Here is a 23,325-nt window from a genome sequence, read left to right as displayed (position 1 = left end):
TTTAATGAAATTCTCTTCAAAATCCCAGTGGGATTTTTGGGAAACTTCATTGTTTTACTTTAAAATTTATAATTAAGAATAGAGGCCACCAATAGCTAATATTACTTTAAAAAAGAAATAAGACAAAATCTTGCCCTTCTAGACACTGACAGCCTATCAAGCCATTGTAATAAAAAATACATAGTAGCTTGTCACCAGAACAAATAAACCAACAGAATAGAGTAGACAGTTTGCAATAGATCCATGGAGAGCTTAATACACGGTAACAATGACATTGTGAATCAATGAAGAGGCATACATTATTTAGCATACAGTACTGGGAAAACTGGTCAACTCCATGAGAAAAGTAAAAGTGGATTTACACATTCCATCTTGTGGCTTAAAGATTTAAATGTGAAAGGCAAGGCTGAAAAGTTATTAGAAGATAACATCAGAGATTTCCTTTGAGACCTAAGAAGAGGAAAAACTTCCTTAAGAAAATCACCAAGCACCACTTACAAGGCAGAATATTGTTGAATTTGATTAGACCAGAATTAAGTTTTCTGTTCAGTTGAAGGACATGTAATGGGCAAAGTTCATAGATAGGTAGATGAAAGGATAAGGAATAATACCCAGTGACTAAACCTGACTAGGGAATAATATAAAAAATAGATAAAGATCTGCCTAGCAACAAGAAAGCATCACCTGTCAAATAGAAACAATGAGCAAAGGATATAAATAGGCAATTAACAGAAGTGGAACCTGTTTATTCATTCAACAAATGTAACTTGTTTATTTATTCAACAAACATTGAAGGCACTGTTCAGGATACAGGAAGGTATGCTGCTGCTGCTGCTGCTAAGTTGCTTCAGTCGTGTCCTACTCTGTGCGACCCCATAGACGGCAGCCCACCAGGCTCCCCCGTCCCTGGGATTCTCAAGGCAAGAACACTGGAGTCTGATAGCAAAATAAACTAAGCTTTCTGCTCTCATGGAGACTTGTCTTCTCGAGAAACAATGAAATTGTAAGTAAGAGGAGAAAGTAAAATGTTCTTTATTTAAGATGCCATTAGAAATAGATGAAAAGTATTCTGAAGAGCATTTTAACAGGGAAAGCGGAATAGGAAGCCTGTGTTTGGAGAAGTAGCAAAAGACCTCATTGAGAAGGAAGTGAGAAAGTGAGATTTTTATACTAATTGGAGGAAGAGTGTACCAGACAGAGGAGGCTGCAAGTACAAAGACCCAGAGGCAGGATTTATCTCAAAGTTTTTGAAGATAAGGTTGTCGTGGTGACTGTAGAATAAATTAGTTGGAGAGTAATGGAGAAATGTAATGGAGGTTGAGATCTCACAGGGTCTTGCAGGTCTTTGAAAGCAGGCTGTTCATAACTATTTGGATATATACAGGATAGTTCAGTTCAGTTCAGTTGCTTAGTCATATCTGACTCTTTGTGACCCCATGAACCGCAGCACACCAGGCCTCCCTGTGCATCACCAACTCCTGGAGTCCAGCCAAACCCATGTCCATTGAGTCGGTGATGCCATCCAACCATCTCATCCTCCTCCTGCCCTCAGTCTTTCCCAGCATCAGGGTGTTTTCCAATGAGTCAGCTCTTCACATTTGGTGGCCAAAGTATTGGAGTTTCAACTTCAAAATCAGTCCTACCAATGAACACCCAGGACTGATGTCCTTTAGGATGGACTGCAGGTTTAGATTGGATCTCCTTGCAGTCCAAGGGACTCTCAAGAGTCTTCTGCAACACCACAGTTCAAAAGCATCAATTCTTTGGTGCTCAGCTTTCTTCACAGTCCAACTCTCACATCCATACATGACCACTGGAAAAACCATAGCCTTGACTAGACGGACTTTTGTCGGCAAAGTAATGTCTCTGCTTTTGAATATGCTATCTAGGTTGGTCATAACTTTCCTTCCAAGGAGTAAGCGTCTTTTAATTTCATGGCTGCAATCACAATCTGCAATGATTTTGGAGCCCAGAAAAATAAACTCAGCTACTGTTTCTACTGTTTCCCCATCTATTTGCCATGAAGTGATGGGACCGGATGCCATGATCTTAGTTATCTGAATGTTGAGCTTTAAGCCAACATTTTCACTCTCCTCTTGCACATTCATCAAGAGGCTTTTTAGTTCCTCTTCACTTTCTGCCATAAGGGTGGTGTCATCTGCATATCTGAGGTTATAGATATTTCTCCTGGCAATCTTGATTCCAGCTTGTGCTTCCTCCAGTCCAGCATTTCTCATGATGTACTCTGCATGTAATAAATAAGCAGGGTGACAATATACAGCCTTGACGGACTCCTTTTCCTATTTGGAACCAGTCTGTTGTTCCATGTCCAGTTCTAACTGTTGCTTCCTGACCTGCATATAGGTTTCTCAAGAGGCAGGTCAGATGGTCTGGTATTCCCATCTCTTGAAGAATTTTCCACAGTTTATTGTGATCCACACAGTCAAAGGCCTTGGCATAGTCAATAAAGCAGAAATAGATGTTTTTCTGGAACTTTCTTGCTTTTTTGATGATCCAGCGCATGTTGGCAATTTGATCTCTTGTTCCTCTGCCTTTTCTAAAACCAGCTTGAACATCTGGAAGTTCACGGTTCACATATTGCAGGATCCTGGCTTGGAGAATTTTGAGCATGACTTTACTAGCATGTGAGATGAGTGCAATTGTGCGGTAGTTTGATCATTCTTTTGCATTGCCTTTCTTTGGGATTGGGATGAAAACTGACCTTTTCCAGTCCTGTGGCCACTGCTGAGTTTTCCAAATTTGTTGGCATATTGAGTGCAGCACTTTCACAGCATCATCTTTCAGGATTTGAAATAGCTCCACTGGAATTCCATCACCTCTACTAGCTTTGTTCATAGTGATGCTTCCTAAGGCCCACCTGACTTCATATTCCAGGATGTCTGGCTCTAGGTGAATGATCACACCATTGTGATTATCTGAGTCATGAAGATCTTTTTTGTACAGCTCTTCTGTGTATTCTTGCCACCTTTTCTTAATAACTTCTGCTTCTGTTAGGTCCCTACCATTTCTGTCCTTTATTGAGCCCATCTTTGCATGAAATGTTCCCTTGGTATCTCTAGTTTTCTTGACGAGATCTTTAGTCTTTCCCATTCTTTTGTTTTCCTATCTTTCTTTGCATTGATCTCTGAGGAAGGCTTTCTTATCTCTCCTTGCTATTCTTTGGAACTCTGCATTCAAATGGGAATATCTTTCTTTTTCTCCTTTGCTTTTCGCCTCTCTTCTTTTCACAGCTATTTGTAAGGCCCCCTCAGACAGCCATTTTGCCTTTTTGCATTTCTTTTTCTTGGGGATGATCTTGACTCCTGTCTCCTGGACAATGTCATGAACCTCCATCCATAGTTCATCAGGCACTCTGTCTATCACTAGGCCCTTAAATCTATTTCTCACTTCCACTGTATAGTCATAAGGGATTTGATTTAGGTCATACCTGAAAGGTCTAGTGGTTTTCCTACTTTCTTCAATTTAAGTCTGAATTTGGCAATAAGGAGTTCATGATCTGAGCCACAGTCAGCTCCTGGTCTTGTTTTTGCTGACTGTGTAGAGCTTCTCCATCTTTGGCTGCAAAGAATATAATCAATCTGATTTTGGTGTCGACCATCTGGTGATGTGGATAAGAGAAGAACAACAACAACAACAAAGAACCCCGTAAAAACCCAACAGAGTGCTATTACTCAGATAAAAGCAATGCTGAGTGCTGGAGGGATTATGGTGATGTGGTGACCCTTGTACAATGTTGGTGAGAGGTAGAGGGATTTCCTTGTTCCTATAAATGTCACTGATTTTTATTCTTCTTTCTTAAACATGGGGGCTGTCCAAGATAAAACATGAAGACCTCATGCTTCCTTCATCATCTCAACTATTCCCTCTAAAGGGATGGTGTTAAATTTATATCTCTTACCAGAGCACTCAGACTTAAAACCTCAGAACATGTAATATTTCCTTCACTGCCCAAGTGCTCCAAGTTTCCAAGATTTATGGATTGCTTTCACAAAATCTTTCACCTCTGTCTCTTTCCTAGTCTCAACACCCCCATGCATATAAGGAAAGAATTAATGGAATAAGATCTGTTACACTTACCTTTTGACTTCTAGGTCATTTGACAATAGGGAATCTATTTTGTATAATCCTGATCCAAATATGTAACAATATGTATACAACTATGCTCATGATGTGTTCGTTAGAAAGTTAGGAAATTACCAAATAACTGTTCAACAATTATGGCTTATCTCACAGTGGAATTTTACAACATTGCAAAGAATGAGGCAGATCTTTAGGTGGTAACAGGGAAAGATGGTCACAAAATACTATTAACAAAAGATGAACACTACATAACTGTATATAGTGTGTTTGCTTTTTTAATAAAAATAAATATATAGATTAACTTTTATAAAGCTTTGTTTATACAAAGCTCTGTGTATACATGTATACAAGATATACATGTATATCTTGAGAGATAAACAACAAAGTAGAAAGTAGTGTACTTTGTATAAAAACTCTTCAGTCACAATTTCAAATTGGAAATAGAACTTCCATATGACCCAGCAATCCTACTGCTGGGCACACACATTGAGGAAAGCAGAACTGAAAGAGAGATGTGTACCCCAATGTTCATCGCAGCACTGTTTACAATAGCTAGGACATGGAAGCAACCTAGTTGTCCATCAGCAGATGAATAGATAAGAAAGCTGTGGTACATATACACAATGGAGTATTATTCAGCTATTAAAACGGATGCATTTGAATCAGTTCTAATGAGGTGGATGAAACTGGAGCCTATTATATAGAGTGAAGTAAGTCAGAAAGAAAAATAACAATACAGTATATTAACACATATGTATGGAATTTAGAAAGGTGGTGACGATGACCCTATATGTGAGACAGCAAAAGAGACACATATGTAAAGAACCGACTTTTGGACTCTGTGGGGAAAGGCAAGGATGGGATGATTTGAGAGAATAGCATTGAAACATGTATATTACCATATGTGAAACAGATGGCCAGTTCAGGTTCAATGCATGAGACAGGGTGCTCAGGGTCAGTGCACTGGGATGACCCTGGTGAATGGGATGGGGAGGGTGGTGGAGGGGGGTTCAGGATGGGGGACACATGTACACCTGTGGCAGATTCATGTCAATGTATAGCAAAACCAATACAATATTGTAAAGTAATTAGCCTCCAATTAAAATAAATTAATTAATTAAAAAAAACCCTTCAGTCACAATCTCAAAGTTTTGGGCAGACTTTAGATATAATTAATAAAGCAGTAATTATTTTTTTATTAAAATTTTTTTATTTTTAATTGGAGGATAATTGCTTTACAATATTGTGTTGGTTTCTGCCATATCTCAATGTGAATCATCCTTAAGTGTACATATATCCCCTCCCTCCTGAACCTCCCTCCCACCCCCCACCCCCACCCCCCATCTCATTCCTCTAGATTGACACAGCACGCCTGGTTGAACTCCCTGTGTTATGTAGCAACTTCCCGCTAGCTATCTATTTTACATATGTAATATATATATTTCAGTGCTACTCTCTCAATTTGTCCCGCCCTCTCTTTCCTCTGCTGTGTCCACAAGTCTGTTCTCTATATCTTAAAGCAGTAATTATTAAAAGCCTAGAGTTTTATCACAGAAGAGAGAATGAAAGTCAGTTCTATTTTTTGAATAACAGCTCTGCAGATAATTTCCGACCTGTTTGCCAAATTCCAGACTACGAAAAGAAAAAAAGAAACTCATTTAAAGCTTTAACAGGACTTTTAGGGTCAGGAAAACATAGGAAAGTGGGCTTTGGGAATTATTTTCAAGAGCTGGCACAAACTGGAAGGACAACTGAACTGAGATATGCTGCCACCTGGTTCCTTAGGTACCATCTTGGGACATAGAACCAAGGACAACTCTGGATGTTTGGGGTCACCCCTGTCTACAGCAGACAACTTGTCCTACGCTCAAGGTCTACCCTTGCCAGGGACATGGTTCCAACATGGGGACCACGGAGCTGCTCAGGTTGGGGGAATACCACGCCACACTGGAAATTTACGTGGACCAGAACCTAGTCTACCTCTGTTTTTGCAGCTTCCCTGGGTTCTGATTACCTGGGGTCACTTGTGGTAGGAACACAAGGACAGTAAAAGTCAGGAGCAGGAGTCTCATGGTCCTTAGGAAGTTGGAGGCAGTGGATCCAGGAGTCAAGAACACTTTGTGCAGTATGAATTTGAAATAGAGTTTTATTGGCCTCTCTGGAGTGGGGGCAGATGGATGGGGCACTGAACTGGACAGATATGTAAATGTTAATCCATGCAGAACATTAGTCTGTTGACTGGTACATCAATCAAGCATCTGTTACAGGCACGGGGAGGGCACGCAGAGGTTTTATAAGTTATAGGCTTTTAGGAAGTGTTTGGAGAAATGGAGACAGAGAAATTGCACACCAAGACATTGTCCCTGGCTTCTGCAGACCTCTCAGCAGGGTCCTGCCTTCTCCGGTCACAGTCCTTCTCACTCCAGGATAAGCCTGCTTTTACACTGTTTAGTTGTGTCTGTCTCCCAACTGGATTGTGAGATTCCTGAGAATAAGGACTGTGTCTCTCATTTTTGAACTCTCCAGATAGAAACCATATTCTCAGTAAAGGTTTGTGGAATAAAACGTAGTGAACATGTGTCAATTTCTAGTCCCTCACATATGTGCCTACCTGGGGAAGTTTCTTGTCTAAGATAGTAAAGCTGATTTGCTGCAGAGTTTGGGGAGATTATTTAAAACAGGGCTAAAAGGAGGATGTTACTCAGTGTCACCAGAAATGCTTTCTACCCAAGGCAGCTGCATGGTAGCTTGGGATGTTACTTTTGACAAAGCCACCCTGAAGGCCATTGACAGAGTTACCTGTGAAAGCTTCACTGAGTTATAATTAACAAACCATAGTTGTACATATTTAAAGTATACAATTTGATAATTTTGACATGTAGGTACTCGTGGAAAAAGTGACAGACTTTATTTTCTTGGACTCCAAAATCACTGCAGATGGTAACTGTAGGCATAAAATTAAGACACTTGCTCCTTGGAAGGAAAGCTATGACAAACCTAGATAGCATATTAAAAAGCAGACATCACTTTGCCAACAAAGGTCTAAGTCAAAGCTATGGTTTTTCCAATAGTCGTGTACAGATGTGAGAGTTGCACTATAAAGAAGGTTGAGTGCCAAATGATTGATGCTTTCGAATTGCGGTGCTGGAGAAGACTCATGAGAGTCCCTTGGACTGCAAGGAGATCAAACCAGTCAATCCTACAGGAAATCAACTCTGAATATTCTCTGGAAGGACTGATGCTGAAGTTGAAAGTCCAATACTTTGGCCACCTGATTCGAAGAGCTGACTTATTAGAAAAGACCCTGATGCTGGGAAAGAATGAAGACAGAAAGGGATGGCAGAGGATGAGATGGTTGGATGGCATCACCGACTCAATGGAAATGGTTTTGAGCAAACTCCAGGAGATGGTGAAGGACAGGGAAGCCTGGTGTGCTGCAGTCCATGGGATCACAAAGAGTCGGACACAACTGAGCGACTGAACAACAACATAATAACCTTATCCAAGTCAACTATCTTACGAATGAAAGCTCATTCTCTTAGGACCCACAAGTGTACTAGAACATATACATAGCTATTTTTATAATCTTTCAGTGGGGAAAACACTTTCCAAGTATGAAACTCAGACCAGATGTCAAGGAAAAGATAGGTAGAACGAATACTTAAGTTTATATTGGAAATTTTTACTGCAAAATATACCTAGCAATTAAGTGACAAACTGCAAACATGTTAACTTATTAAGGGTTTCAGGAGGAATCCTGTAGTTACATTTCTGATGAGCTGTGTGTCCTGAAAAGTTCTAAATTTATATCTTTTGCTTCAAATTTGCTTTGAGCTACTGTCTCACATATCAAATTGTATGTGGGTCAGCTCCAGTTGGATTTGTCATAGTTTTGTCCCTAAATCCATTCTACTTGCTTCCATTTGTGTCTTCCCCATTACTGTTCACATTAGTGCTTGAATGTTCAGAGTCATTATTGATCCTGACATTTCTCTGCCTCATTTCTTCTAACTACACCTAGTCCACACAAGGCTTCCCTGGTGGCTCAGAGGGTAAAGCGACTGCCTGTAATGTGGGAGACCTGGGTTTGATCCCTGGGTCTGGAAGATTCCCTGGAGAAGGAAATAATAATCCGCTCCAGTACTCTTGCCTGAAAAATCCCATGGATGGAGAAGCCTGGTAGGCTACAGTCCATGAGGTCATAAAGAGTCAGACACGACAGAGCAACTTCACTTTCACTTTTCACACCTAGTCTATTAGCAAATCATTCCTTTTGTGCCTCCACCTTCAAAACATATTGCTTACGTGTGAAATCTAAAAAAAAAACTACAAACGAACTTATTTACAAAACAGAAATAAACTTAGAGAATGAATTTATGGTTACCGGAGGGAAAGAGGAGGGGGGATGAACAGATTGGGAGTTTGGAATTGATATGTACACACTGCTATATAGCACAGGGAATGCTGTTCACTACTCTAATAACCTAAGTGGGAAATGAATTTGAAAAAGAATAGACATATGTGCATGTGTAACAGAATCAGTTTGCTGTAAACCTGAAACTAACACAATATTGTTAATAAACTATGCTCCAATATAAAATAAAAATTAAAAAATGAAATAAAATAGATTTCACAGTTACATACTTTTTTTTTTTTTTCCTACCGTGAACATCCTGATCAGGCCACCTTAAATGCCTCCTAAATCATCTTTCTTTTTCTATGTTTCCCAACTTTAACTTAGTCATCACAATAGCTGCACAAAATCTCTTTCCTACTGGAACAGAAATTGTTAGAGTTCACCAAATACTCAAGCGCTCCTCTGCATTCCTCAGCTTCTCATGGGACCATTTGACTGGACTGTGGCCAATAGGACTCTTATATGGGTGCTGTGTATCACTTCCAGGCCTGGCATGTGGCACGTTCCATGTGTCTAGTCAGTCCTCGTTTCCCTTGCCGTGGTGAACTTGAGGGCCCTGTGTTCCACATATTATGGCTACAAGCTAAGAATGGACCATTTAATCTACGTGGGACTCTGCATTCAGTTCAGTTCAGTTCAGTTGTTCAGTCGTGTGTGACTCTTTGCAACCCCATGAACCACAGCACGCCAGGCCTCCCTGTCCATCATCAACTCCCGGAGTCCAGCCAAACCCATGTCCACTGAGTCGGTGATGCCATCCAACTATCTCATCCTCTGTCATCCCCTTCTCCTCCTGCCCTCAATCTTTCCCAGCATCAGGGTCTTTTCAAATGAGTCAGCTCTTTGCATCAGGTGGCCAAAGTATTGGAGTTTCAGCTTCAAAATCAGTCCTTCCAATGAACACCCAGGACTGAGCTCCTTTAGGATGGACTGGTTGGATCTCCTTGCAGTCCAAGGGACTCTCAAGAGTCTTCTCCAACACCACAGTTCAAAAGCATCAATTCTTCAGCACTCAGCTTTCTTTACAGTCCAACTCTCACATCCATACATGACCACTGGAAAAACTATAGCCTTGACTAGATGGACCTTTGTTGGTAAAGTAATGTCTCTGCTTTTCAATATGCTATCTAGGTTGCTCATAACTTTCCTTCCAAGGAGTAAGCATCACACTACTGTTATCTATATTAATTATACTATACATTATATCTTTAGGACTTATTTGTTTACTAGTTGCAAATTTGCACCCTTAAACAACATCTCTCCTATTCTCCCAACCCCCAGCCCCTGGTAACCTCCAATTTGTTCTCTGTTTTTATGAGTCTGACGTTTTTTAGTTTCCATACATAGATGATATCCTCCAGTATTTGTCTTTCTCTATATGACTTATCTGAGGGTTCCCCTGGTGGCTCAGATGGTAAAGAAGCTACCTGCAATGAGGGAGACCTGGGTTTGATCCCTGGGTCAGGAAGATTCCCTGGAGAAGGGAATGGCAACCCACTCCAGTATCCTTGTCTGGAGAATCCCATAGGCAGAGAAACCTGGTAGGGTACAGTCCATGGGATCACAAAGAGTTGGACATGACTGAGTGACTAACACATTCTTTCTGGGTAACTTATCTACTTAGCATGATGTCCTCAAGGTCCATCCATGAGGTCATAAGTGACAGGACTTTTTTTCTTTTTCATTATATATGTATACCACATCTTCTTTATCCTTTTATCCTTGAGGGACCCTTAGGTTGTTTCTGTATCTTGGCTATTGTGACTAACACTGGAATAAACTTAGAAGAGCAAATAGCTCTTAGATACCTTGTTTTCATTTCCTTTAGGTATATATCCATAGTGGTTGAACCAGCTTACACTCCCACAACAGTGCATAAAAATTCACTTTTCTCTACATCCTCATCAACATTTTTTTTCTCTTATCTTAGGTGATACCTGTTCTAATAGGTGTGAGGTGATATCCCATGATTTTGATTTGAATTTCCCTGATTATTAGTGATGTTGGCCACCTTTCCAGGTACAGATTTTTTTTTTTTTGCTATTAAATTGTATGTGTCCCTTATAATTTTAACCCCTTATGAAATAGATGATTTGCAAATATTTTCTCCCATTTTATAGGTTGCCTTTTCATTTTGTTGATGGTTTCTTTGACAGTGTGGAAGATTTTTAGTTGGGGGTACTCGTACTTGTTTATTTTCACTTTTGTTTTTTGGGCTTTTGGTATCATATCACAAAAGATAATTGCCAAGACCAATCAGCTTTTCCTCTAGGAATTTTAAAGTTTCAGCTCTTACATTTAAATCTTTAATCAATTTTGAGTTAATTTTTATGAGTGGTGTAAGAGAGGGGTCCAATTTCACTCTTTTGCATGTGGTTATCCAGTTTTCCCAATACCATTCATTTATTGAAGAGACTTATCCTTTCTGCATATACTATTCTTCCCCATTGTGGAATTATTAGTTAATCATATGTGAGGGGTTTTAATTCTTGGCTGTGTATTCTTCTCTGTTAGCCTGTGTCAGATAGAAGTTTACAACCAAAGTTGAGTGATAAACAGGATGCATTTATCTGAGGTGTCTTTTAACTTATAAAAAAAAACCTCTTAGTGTCCTGGTAGCTATTGGCAAAATAAAATAAAACAAAGGAGGTATTAATGTTGAACCAGAAGGCAAGCATAAAACAAGGAATTTCCCTGAGGCTTCCCAAACTTGTTTTCGGAAGGCAAGGCCCAAATGGAGAGAATAGTGCCACTGACATGGGGCACTCTCAAAGCAGGTGCAAAAGAAATGGAATGTGTTTTTATTGGCTGAAGTAATTTGATGCTTGATCTTTTCAAAAGAATTTATTGAAGAAGTTTTCATGGGAAATATTGGAAGTTTTCTGAATTTCCTTCTAACTAATTCGTTTATCATTGTTTGGTTTAGAATTATTTATTACTGGGAGTGGAACATAGTATTTTCAGTGTTTTGGACACCTTCACATCTTTTTTTCTTTTGAATAATCAAAAACATTTTATTAAATCCCAGGCATAGAATATAATTCATTTCAGACTTGAGCATAAACTGTTTGACATAAAACTGCATTGCTGCAGGTGGATGGAAGTGACTGTTGAATGCTTCACCATCCTCATGCTGTTCTAGGAAAAGGTGATGACAATAACTATAAAGAAAAAAGTAAAAACCTCTCTGCTCAATTTTACATATCATTTGCTGTACTCGGATTGATTCCTCCATTAAATTCAGCTGTGTGAGGACAGAGATGAATGATAGCAGAGAGTTTTTCATGTGCTTTAATGGACTCATGTAAAAGAGACTGAAGTTAACAATCCCTGGTCTGAGAAGTCCCCAATTTATTCTACTTTCTGCTTGCTATTGGAAGATTACTGGTATTTGCTCCAAAAGAGCATTGCTTTTCATCTTATCAGTAAAAGTTTGATATTTTCTGGTAGTTGTCTGAGTTGGTCTCTGTGGTTGAGAAACTGTTTTGCTTGGAACACAGCAATAGTCACCATTTCTACATGGCTTTTTAACCCGTTCACCAGATTTGCAGTCTTTTCTGCAGTGTCCTTTAATGATCCAACAAGATTTTCGGCCCCTGCAGACTGAAAAGAGTGAAAAAAGGGCAATTATCTCCAGATACTGAGGAAGATAGTCATAACAATTAGAGCAACTATGTCTGTAATCTTCATAATAACCCTGTCTTTATGAAAGGAGATTCTGTAAGCAAAGCAAGGTTCTGTACATGCTATATTTCTGTGTTTTTTTTTCTTTTTAAAGACTTTTTATTTTACATTGGAGTATAGTTGATTTACGATCTATTTTACACAGATAGTGTATATATGTTGATGCTATTTTCTCAATTTGTCCACCCTCTACTTCCCCCTCTTTGTCTACAAGACCGTTCTCTACATCTGCGTCTCCATTTCTTCCCTGCAAATAGGTTTGTCAGTACTATTTTTCTGGATTCCACATATATGTGTTAATATATGATATTTGCTTTAATCTTTCTGATTTACTTCACTCTGTATAAGAGGCTCTAGGTTCATCCACCTCACTACAACTGACTCAAATTTGTTACTTTTTATGGTTGAGAAATATTCCATTGTATAATATGTACCACATATTCTTTATCCATTCATCTGTTGATGGACATCGACATGTCCTAGCTACTGTAAATAGTGCTGCAATGAATATTAGGGGGTACATGTGTCTTTTTCAATTATGGTTTCCTCAGAGTATATGCCCAGTAGCGGGTTTACGGGATCAAATGTTAGAGATTTATTCCTAGTTTTTTAAGGAATCTCCATACTGTTCTCAAAAAGACTGTATTTGTTTACATTCCCACCAACAGTGCAGGAGGGTTCCTGTTCTCCACACCCTTTCCAATATTTCTTCTTTGTAGAGGTTTTGATGATGGTGATTTTGACTGATGTGAGGTGATACCTCACTGTAGTTTTGATATGCATTTCTCTAATAATAAGCGATGTTGAGCATCTTTTCATGTGTTTATTGGCTCGAGCATCTTTTCTGACCACAACTGCGCATGCATGCTCAGTCTCGGTCATGTCCAACTCCCTGCAACCCTGGGGACTGTAGTCTCCCAGGCTCCTCTGTCCATGAGATTTTCCAGGCAATAATACTGGAGTCAGTTGCCATGCTCTCCTCCAGGGGATCTTCCCAACCCAGGGACTGAACCCACATCTCCTGTGCCTCCTGCATTGCAGGCAGATTCTTTACCACTGAGCCACCAGGGAAGTCTGACCACAACTGTATGAAACTAGAAATCAATCAGAGAAAGAAAAGCAGAAAAGAATGAACACATGGAGATTAACCAACATGCTGTTAAAAAAACAATGGATCAAAAATGAAATCAAAGAAGAAACCACAAAATACTTGGAGACAAATGAAAATGAAAATACAACCTTCCCTAAGAGGTTCCCTAAGAGGAAATTCCCTAAGAGGAATTTCTTTCCTAATAGGGAAGTTCATAGTGGTGCAGACATTTTATAAGAATTAAGGAAAATCTCAAATAAACAACCTAAACTATTACCTAAAAAATTAGAAAAAGAAGAACAGACAAAAACATAGCCCATCGAAAGAAGAAAACAAAGATCGATGAGGAAATAAAATGGAGATTAGAAAGCAACAGACAAGATCAATTAAACTAAGAGCTTGTTTTTATTCTACCTAGCAAGTTAACCTCTGGGAACTTCTTTAGAAACTTTTGTCTAAGTAAGTAAAAATATATGTGCAAGAAGTCAGTTGCAGTTTTGTTAGTCTTATCAAAGATTTGGGGAAAAAAATCACATTTTACCCTTCATAGGGGTTAGATGTACAAATTATGATTTCTCTATAAGATGGACTATGAGACTTCTAGGAGCAATCAGGCCAATTTTTATGTGCTGACAAGGAAGACATTCACCTTGTACTGTTGAATAAAAAAATTTTAGAGCAATATATAGCTACTTTTTTTGGCTAAGAAAGAACTATAGGTACATACATATTTACATGAATTTATAAATGTACAGAATAAAGGTTACAAATATCCGACAGATGAAGTGAATGGTACCTTGCTTAAAAATTATTCAGACCTTCATAAACAGGAATTTAAAGTTCTGGCCATGTGTTTGTGTAATCTCATTATAAATCATTAACAAAATTGTAGGCTTTAGTAGTTGGAAAGGAGCAGAAAGGACCTGTGCTCACTTCCACATGACTGCTTCATAGATTATTATCATCCCAGGCTTTCACATGAAGGGATAATAGAACTTAATGTCTAAGATATGCTCCAGGACCCATGATCTGGCAGAGAACGTAAAGACAGCTGAAACCAGACAGCTGCTCATTTGGGCCCTTGGGAAATTGACTGGGGCAAAGTATCAAAGTCAATTTTGCCTGTGAAGGTTACACCTGAGTACCGAAGGACTATGGGGTATCACCCTACCGTTTCCATGACTCTGGGGATTCTGGCCAAACACTCCTTCTTAATATGGAACCTCAGGCTTGTCCTGGGAAGGGTATATTCTGATAAGGTCAAGCAGATTTCAGAAGCCTCTGAAAACCCTGTCTGAATGGACAGAAAGACACTATCTTTTTCATGGGCAGTTCCCAACCCTAGTGCTCTTTTCCTTCTTTCCTGGGTTCTGGTTACCTGGCAACATCTGGAACAGGATCAGAAAGACAGTAAAGGTCAGGAGCAAGAATTTCATGGTCTTTGAGAAAGAAATGGCAGATCCAAGAGTCCGGAACTTCTCAGATGGAGCTCTGGATTCAGATTTTTATTTGCCTCCATGGGGCGGGGCTCAGGGGGCTGGGGCACTGGCAGTGAAACAAGAGGCATAAAGGAGCATGGATACTTTAGCCAGTAGCACTAACTGCTTACTTACAACTCAGACCCTTATCCTAGGCACTCAGAGGGAAGGCAGAGAACAGAAGAAAAAGCTAAAATGTCATGGCTGTATATAACAAGAGGATTCACCCACTAGGAAGTCTTCCTTGCCCCCGTCTCACCCCGCTCACTGGAGTGTTATAGTCTCTGTTCCTAGACCCTCTTCCACTATCCGGGTCCTCATCACACTGCATTAAACCAACTGAAAATGCATTGTGGGCAGAAACTGACTCTACTGTGTTCCCAGGGCCAGGGTCTTAGATTAAGAGGGACACAGAAAACTATGTTTAATGAAGTAAGTAAACACATTTTTAGTACAAATTATAACATCCTGAAGACTCTTACAATTAGGATCTTTGGAATCAAGTAGTCAGAAATATCGGAGAAGGCAATGGCAACCCACTCCAGTACTCTTGCCTGGAAAATCCCATGGATGGAGGAGCCTGGTAGGCTGTAGTCCATGGGGTCGCTACTAGTCAGACACGACTGAGCGACTTCACTTTCACTTCTCACTTTCATGCATTGGAGAAGGAAATGGCAACCCACTCCAGTGTTCTTGCCTGGAGAATCCCAGGGACGGGGGAGCCTGGTGGGCTGCCGTCTATGAGGTCGCACAGAGTCGGACACGACTGAAGTGACTTAGCAGCAGCAGCAGCAGCAGCAGCAGTCAGAATTATTTATTTTATCGTTGGAACACTGAGATCAAGAGAGGAGTTGCAGAGAGGACTCCTCCAACTTCCGGAGGGCCCAATATAATCAGAAATTCACTATTCCCAGGGTGAATGAGGGCTTCTCTGGTGGCTCAGATGGTAAAGCGTTTGTCTGCAATGCAGGAGACCCAGTTTGATCCCTAGGTCAGGAAGAAGGAAATGCCAACCCACTCCAGTATTCTTACCTGGAAAACCCCATGGACTGAGGAGCCTGGCAGGCTACACCCCATGGTGTTGCCAAGAGACAGACATGACTGAGGGACTAACACACACAGACACACAGAGTGGATGAGGTGTAATGCAGACACTGCTTGTGACACGGGCATCCTGGGAAAGCACAGAAACTTCGCTGAATACTTTGACCTAAAGTTCCAGCTTTGGACCCAGCTGACATACTGGATCCAGCTCAGTCGTGTCTCTTAGGCTTTATTTTTGCCCTGTGCCAGCCCTTGGAGAAACAGTCATATAACTTTATGCCCACATGCCTGCTTGGCCACAGAAGTTCTAATAAATCTTCATAGGAAGTGTCTAATATTCTTGTTCTGAATGTTCCAGGTGGTTTATTTCTTTTGTTATTTTTTTTTGTAGTTTATTGCTGGTCTCAATGGACCATGGTCAGAAACCAGGGCCTGCTATTCTTTAATTTGGGAAATGTTGTAATGTTTTCCTTTTGCTAATGAACTGGGGGTTTGGGGGGTATAATCTAGGACCATGCTCCCTACTAAATTAAGTTTTTGCTCTCTTAATCAATTTTCAATATTCTTACTTAATTTCTACTTAAATTAACTGTGAAAGACTCAGATAATTGCAGTAAAATCCCCCAAGTATGGTTAAGCAACTAATCAAATTCTTTTCATATTAAATTTAATACTAAAATTCATTTTGTTGCTTTATTTTATGGCGTCAGTTCTTACAGCTTCTCTGTAGATTGTGACATTTCCCTTTCAGACTATTTTACTTCATCTTGCCCTTGAATTACACTTTAATTTTTGTGTTAACCTAGAAATTGCACTCTGTCTGTGAATCTGCTTCAGAAGTTGAAGTTCCTTCAAAAGTTTATAAAAATTGTTATATCCGCATGCTGCAACTACTGAGCCTGTGGGCTGCAAATACTGAGTTCTGCATCCCTAAAGCCTAGGCTTCACAGCAAGAGAAGCCATAGCAATGAGAAGCCTGTGCACCATAATGAAGAGTAGCCCTGGCTCCCTGCAACTAGAGAAAGCCATGTCAAAGCAACGAAGACCCAGCGCAGCAAAAAAAAAAAAAAAAAAAAATTGTATTGCATCCCCAGTTTCCAGAATTGCAGATATTAGTTTGATACTAACATCAAATGTTAGTTTGCGAGTCTAATGTTAGCTTGATACTCATTCGTTTGTTGGAATTTGTTATCTTTTGCCTAGATCTACTAATAATGCCTTTCTATCCTGGAACTTTTTTGTTGTTCTACCATTTTGTGTCTAGATAAACTTTTTCTCTCATGGATATGCCTGGGATTTGGTGAATACTTTCGATGCAAAAATTCATATTTCTCTTCAGTTTTGAGAAATTTCTAATTATAACAATTATAACTTGTACATGTCCTCCTTCTAATTCTTGAGCTCATTATTTGGAGAGGTACTTTTCCCTCTCAGAGTGTGTAGCAGAAGTCTTTTCATGAAAGCATGAGGAAAGTGCAGAAAGCATCCCCCAGCTAAATGTTCATTTCACTGTATTTTGTTTTGCACTGTGAAATATTTCTTTTATTTCATCATACAGATCACCAATTCAGTTCTTGTGACCATTCTTTACTTACTTTAATACAATATTAAATCAATCATATTGCTTTGAGTTCTAGAGGATTCTTTTTGTGTTCCATTTTTATTTCCTTGAAAGTCTTCATTATGTCAAAAAATTAAAATTTCACCTGATTCTTCTATTAGTTTCACTTCAAAGAGAATGCTGTAGAAGTAAACTGTTTTTTGTCTGCACAGCATGTCCCTCTGACGAACTGCCTCCCATGGACCCGCTAACCACAAAACCATAACCCAATAACTGGTGAATTGATCTTCTGAGTGGAATTAGGATCTCAAGCAAAGAGAACACTGGTGCTAGAGATCACATGCCCTTACCCTAGAGGGGCTGAGAAACAAAACTGTGATCGTCCCAGCTGCAGAGAGAGAGATGTACTTTCTCACCTTGTCTCATATGGTAGGAACTTACTCAAATATAAGTCAATGCAGACTTCAGGCATCTAAAACAGATGAATGACCATATGCCCCTCATGTAATAAATGTCAGAGTCAGATTCAGATCCAGGTCTGTTTGGTTTCAGAGGTTTCGGTCTTAATCCCTACAATATTCTTGCTGTGAAACACTCATTCTTTTAAAAAGAGAATATCCTCTGTGCTCTGCAGAAACCTTTTAGTTTGATGTAGTCCCATTTCTTTATTTTTGCTTTTGTTGTCTATATCTTTGGGGTCAATTCCAAAAAATCTTTGTCAACACCAATGTCAAGGAGTTTTTCCCGTGTTTTTTTTTCTAGTAGTTTTATGTTTTCAGATTATACATTTGAGTCTTTAATTCATTTTGAGTTAATTTTTGTGAGTGGTGTAAGATAGGGTGTAGTTCCATTCTTTTGCAAGTGAATATCCAATTTTCCCAGCACCATTTATTAAAGAGTCTGTATTTTCACCATTGGCTCTTCCTGGCTCCGTGTTCAATATTTAGTTGACTGTATATGCAAAGGTTTATTTCTGGACTTTAGATTCTGTTCCGTTGGTTTATGCATCTGTTTTTATGCCAATGCAGGTAGGTGTAAGAGACACAGTTTTGATCTCTGGGTCAGGGAGGAGGAGGGCATGGCAACGCACTCCACTCCAATATTCTTCCCTGGAGAATCCCATGGACAGAGGAGCCTGGCAGGCTACAGTCCACAGGGTTGCACAGAGTCAGACATGACTGAAATGACTTAGCACACACACATGCATGCACGTCACATTGATTGATTTGTGTATATTGAAGAATCCTTGTATTCCTGGAACAAACCCGAGTTGATCATGGTGTGTGACCTTTTTAATGTGTTGTTGAATTCAGCTTGCTAGAATTTTGTTGAGGATTTTTGCATCTATATTCATCCAAGATTGCAGAAGGGAATGGCTACCCACTTCAGTATTCCTTCCTGGAGAATTCCATGGACAGTGGAGCCTGGTTGGCCTCAGTCCTCGGGGTTGCAAAGAGTCAGACATGACTGAGTGACTAAGCTTCACTTTCATAAGCTGTCTAAAGAGAGGTAAGATTTATTTCCACTTGGGTCTTACAAACACTGTAAAGAACCATTTCCCAAGAATCTATAAAGTCACTGGAAAATTTTTTAAAATGTTGTAATTGTTGCTGATTGCAGGTTTATGACTTTTGCCCCATGTTTGTTTGTGGTATATAGGTAGAGTTTTATGTGAGAAGCCATGAACAATGGCCTTAGAGAAGGATTCCCTGTTTCTGTTCTCCTGCAGTGAATGTTTGTAAGTTTGAGCACGGATTAGTGTAGAATTTTATTTTCCTCCAAGCAAATACGTTTTCTTACTTTGTGAGAATACACCTCTACTGTTGGGAAACGAGGGTTACAGCAATGAAGCCCTCAACCTGAAATGTCGCCTGTCCTCAGTATTAGGGAACTGCTGCCCCCTAGAGGTCAAGTTTTAATTCACAGGAAGCTCAAAGCAGAAAGTGAAGAACTAAAGAGCCTCTTGATGAAAGTGAAAGAGGAGAGTGAAAAAGTTGAGTTAAAACTCAGCATTCGGAAAACTAAGATCATGGCACCTGGTCCCATCACTTTATGGCAAATAGATGGGGAAACAAAGGAAACAGTGACAGATTTAATTTTGGGGGGCTCCAAAATCACTGCAGATAGTGACTACAGCCATGAAATTAAAAGATGCTTGCTCCTTGGAAGAAAAGTTATGACCAACCTAGACAGCATATTAAAAAGCAGAGACATTACTTTATCAACAAAGGTCTGTCTAGTCAAGGCTATAGTTTTTCCAGTGGTCATTTATGGATGTGGGAGTTGGACTGTGAAGAAAGCTGAGCGCCGAAGAATTGATGCTTTTGAATTGCGGTGTTAGAGAAGACACTTGAGAGTCCCTTGGACTGCAAGGAGATCCAACCAGTCCATTCTGAAGGAGATAAGTCCTGAACGTTCATTGGAAGGACTGATGTTGAAGCTGAAACTCCAATACTCTGGCCACCTGATGTGAAGAAGTGGCTCATTTGAAAAGACCCTGATGCTGGGAAAGATTGAAGGCGGGAGGAGAAGGGGACAACAGAAGATGAGATGATTGGATGACATCACCAACTCAATGGACATGAGTTTGAGTAAGCTCCGGGAGTTGGTGATGGACAGGGAGGCTTGGTGTGCTGCAGTCCATGGGGTCACAAAGAGTCGCACATGACTGAACAACTGAACTGAACTGAACTGAAGCTCAAAGCAGCTTTGTGTGTTTTTTCTTCTGAATATATGTTCATTTTCCCCCCTTTTCCTTGAAAAATAGGAGTTGTTCTACAATACCCAGCTTGCCAATAATTTGTATCTTCTTCTGTTGTTCGTGAGATTTTTTCCCCCCGTATGTGAGATGATGTGAATTGAGAGACCAGGAGTGGAGAATCCAATAGGATTCTGTAATTTTAGAGTCTTTCTGATACTTTCTGATGCTACCTCAGTATGCACAGTTGTAGAAGCCACATATATTTGAATGTTGATGTAGATATAATATGACTGAGAAAAGAAGGAAGTTTCCTTTAAAATGTTAGACATTAGACAGGTGAGGTTGCCCAAGGAAGTTATTGGAAAGGGTATAAAGGTTTTTGTTAACACTGGGGAGGAAAAATCAACCCCAAATTTCTAATGTGTTAAATCTGCTAGCATTTCAAGATAAAGCTCTCCAGCCTAGGAGAAAGTGGCAAGTGCTTGAGGAACTGAGACATCAGTTAAACCTGTAACGTGTTGGTGTACGTTAAGTACATTAAATAATTAAGAAATCTATCTTTGAGGACTGAATCTCATAATTGATTTCTTCTTGAAAATGTTCTTTGCAAGTGAAGAAATTAAAGCACTGAGTTGTTTAAAATATTTTGGCCAAGAAGGATAATATACTGTTTCAGGAATAAATTTTAAAAAACAAATAGCTTTTCCTCTTCTCAGACCCCAGAGTGTCCGGGACGCAGAGCCGGAACTGGGGAATGTGGCGACTGCGGGGGTCCGGGATAGGATCATAGTTCCCTGACCAGGGCTCAAACTCCAGCCCCAGCAGTGAAAGCACTGAGTCCTGTCTACTGAACTGCCAAGGAATTCCTTGAAGATCTTTTAAAAGTTGTTTGACATTTGCCATTTGTCTGCCAGCCCATGATGTTACGATGATGCGAATCTCCCTGGAAAAAGAGACATGAATGTGTGCAATATTTCTTGACACGAATTTGATATGAGAGAAGAAAAAGAGATCGACGGCTAGTGAACAGGATTTCAAATAACCAGGATTTTATATTTATCACCTCCAACTACAGCCTTCGGTCGCCTCCTTTTAAATCAAAGATAACTACAGTCAGAACCAAGACAAGGCAAAATGATACTTTTCTTCTGCATTTTTTGAGATTAAAGAAACCTGCAATGTCTAGGAAACAAAACCAGAAGGATTCATCAGGATTCATTTTTGTTTTTGTTTTTGTTTTTTTTAGGATTCATTTTTGATTTGCAGTCCAATACTGTACTGGCCCAAGGAGGAGCTTTTGAAAACATGAAAGAAAAGATAAATGCAGTGCGTGCAATAGTTCTCAATAAGAGTAACACTGAAATTATCCTGGTTTTGCAACACTTTGATAATTGTGTGGACAAAACAGTACAAGTATTCATGGAAGGTAGTGCCAGTGAAGTACTCAAAGAATGGACAGTGACAGGCAAGAAAATGAACAAAAAGAAGAAAAGCAAGCCAAAACCTGCAGCAGAACCAGGTAACAGTATCCCAGATTCCAATAAATCAGTTTCCATTCAAGAGGAACAATCTGCACCCTCCTCAGAGAAAGGTGATATTAATGGTTATCATGTCAATGGTGCCATCAATGATACTGAGTCTGTGGACTCACTCAGTGAAGGTATGGAGACACTTTCAATAGAAGCCAGAGAACTGGAGGATCCTGAGTCTGCCACATCAGAAATGCTGGATAGAACAGGATCCATGCTGGAGAATGGTGTCTCTGATTTTGAGTCCAGATCTTTGACTATGCATTCTACTCAACAAAACGGGAATGCTGCCAAGTCTCTCTCAGGAACTACTGTAGGACCTCAGCTTTCAAATCTAGGCGTGGAAGATGTTCCCCTCTCTTCCACCAACAAAAAGCTTGGTTCTAATATTGAAAAATCTGTGAAAGACCTCCAGCGCTGCACAGTGTCTCTTGCACGATATCGAGTTGTAGTTAAAGAAGAGATGGATGCTTCTATTAAGAAAATGAAACAAGCTTTTGCCGAATTGCAGAGCTGTTTAACGGATCGGGAAGTGGCGTTGCTTGCTGAAATGGACAAAGTGAAAGCTGAAGCAATGGAAATTTTGCTTAGCCGTCAAAAGAAAGCCGAACTTCTAAAGAAAATGACTGATGTGGCTGTTCAGGTGTCAGAAGAGCAGTTGGTCGAGCTCAGAGCTGGTATCAAGCACTTTGTTAGTGAACGTAAATATGATGAGGATCTGGGACAAATGGCCCAATTCACCTGTGATGTAGAGACCCTGAAGAGGAACACTGATTCGTTTGCACAAGTGTCCCATCCAAAGAACAGCTATTCGACACGATCTCGATGTAGCTTGGTTGTATCTGTGTCTTTGGGTAGCCCGTGTGATGCCTCTGCTGCTGCTGCTTCCACCTGCGCCTCTGCTGCCAGCCTTACAAGCACTAACAAGAAGAACTCGGCACCGGGGGAGACGCCTGCAACTATAGCAAACTCCGGTGGCCGATCCTACCAGCCTCACCAAGAGGCATTGCCAGGAAATAGACGAGGAGGACAAGGCTACAGGCCACAAGGCCGAAAGTCCAGTGACCCCACTAACCAAGGGCGACACGACAGCGTGGGTAGTTACAGAAATAGCTCATGGTATTCATCTGGTTCCAGGTACCAGAGTTCTCCATCCCAGGCACCAGGAGACACTAGTGAATGGGGCCAGGCTCACTCTGCAGGGACGAACGGGACTGGAGCCAGCATGCAGCCCGGCCCACCCAAGCCCTCGTTCAGGAAGGGGCTTCCCCAGCGCAAACCTAGGACCTCTCAGCCTGAAGTTGTGAACTCCTGAGGAAAATTTCAGCTGGTCTCTCTCTTCTTCCCCACACAATTCAACTTGGTAACTGGACTTTAGGAAACTTATAGTTAGATTTAATAACAAAAAGAAGTTTACGCATATCACTTTTTATGCCATTCTAAATATTTTGGTTTCTTCTCTCCTCGTTTCCTCTTTACCATTTTTGGAAGGGAAGCTGTTTTTTTTTTTTTTCCCCTTGACCTTTTCCAGTGAGATGGATTGATTCTGATTGGTCATTTCCACCAGAAATCACAGGCAACTGTTGCCAGGTTTCCCAAGGGTAAGCAGTGTTCTTCTCGGGGCTCCAGGCCTTCTGGAGGCCTGAAGAAGCCTTCCTCAGCCAGCCCGACTGTCCAGGCGTTCAGGAGGAGATGGATCACGGCTGGTCTTGCTGCCTTT

General features: G+C 40.3%; 1 protein-coding gene across 1 annotated transcript; it reads left to right on the top strand.

Annotated features, from left to right (window-relative positions):
* Nucleotides 1-21,254: 21,254 nt before the first annotated feature.
* Nucleotides 21,255-22,920, top strand: LOC128058870 (spermatogenesis-associated serine-rich protein 2-like). Its single transcript, XM_052651355.1, has 2 exons — nt 21,255-21,286; nt 21,321-22,920. The coding sequence occupies exons 1-2, from the start codon at nt 21,255-21,257 to the stop codon at nt 22,918-22,920; spliced, it is 1,632 nt and encodes a 543-aa protein (XP_052507315.1).
* The last annotated feature ends 405 nt before the right edge of the window (nt 22,921-23,325 follow it).

The sequence above is a fragment of the Budorcas taxicolor genome, chromosome 13, assembly GCF_023091745.1.
Source record: "Budorcas taxicolor isolate Tak-1 chromosome 13, Takin1.1, whole genome shotgun sequence".
Taxonomy (NCBI): Eukaryota; Metazoa; Chordata; class Mammalia; order Artiodactyla; family Bovidae; genus Budorcas; species Budorcas taxicolor.
Note: the sequence above shows the minus strand (reverse complement) of the source record. Positions and strands in the feature narration are given on the sequence as shown.

Bases quoted from the DNA above. Each gene is read 5' to 3' on its own strand.
- LOC128058870 (XM_052651355.1), top strand. From the start codon at position 21,255: ATGTCTAGGAAACAAAACCAGAAGGATTCATC. The intron at 21,287-21,320 runs AGGATTCATTTT...TTTGTTTTTTTT, and splicing joins CAAAACCAGAAGGATTCATC to AGGATTCATTTTTGATTTGC.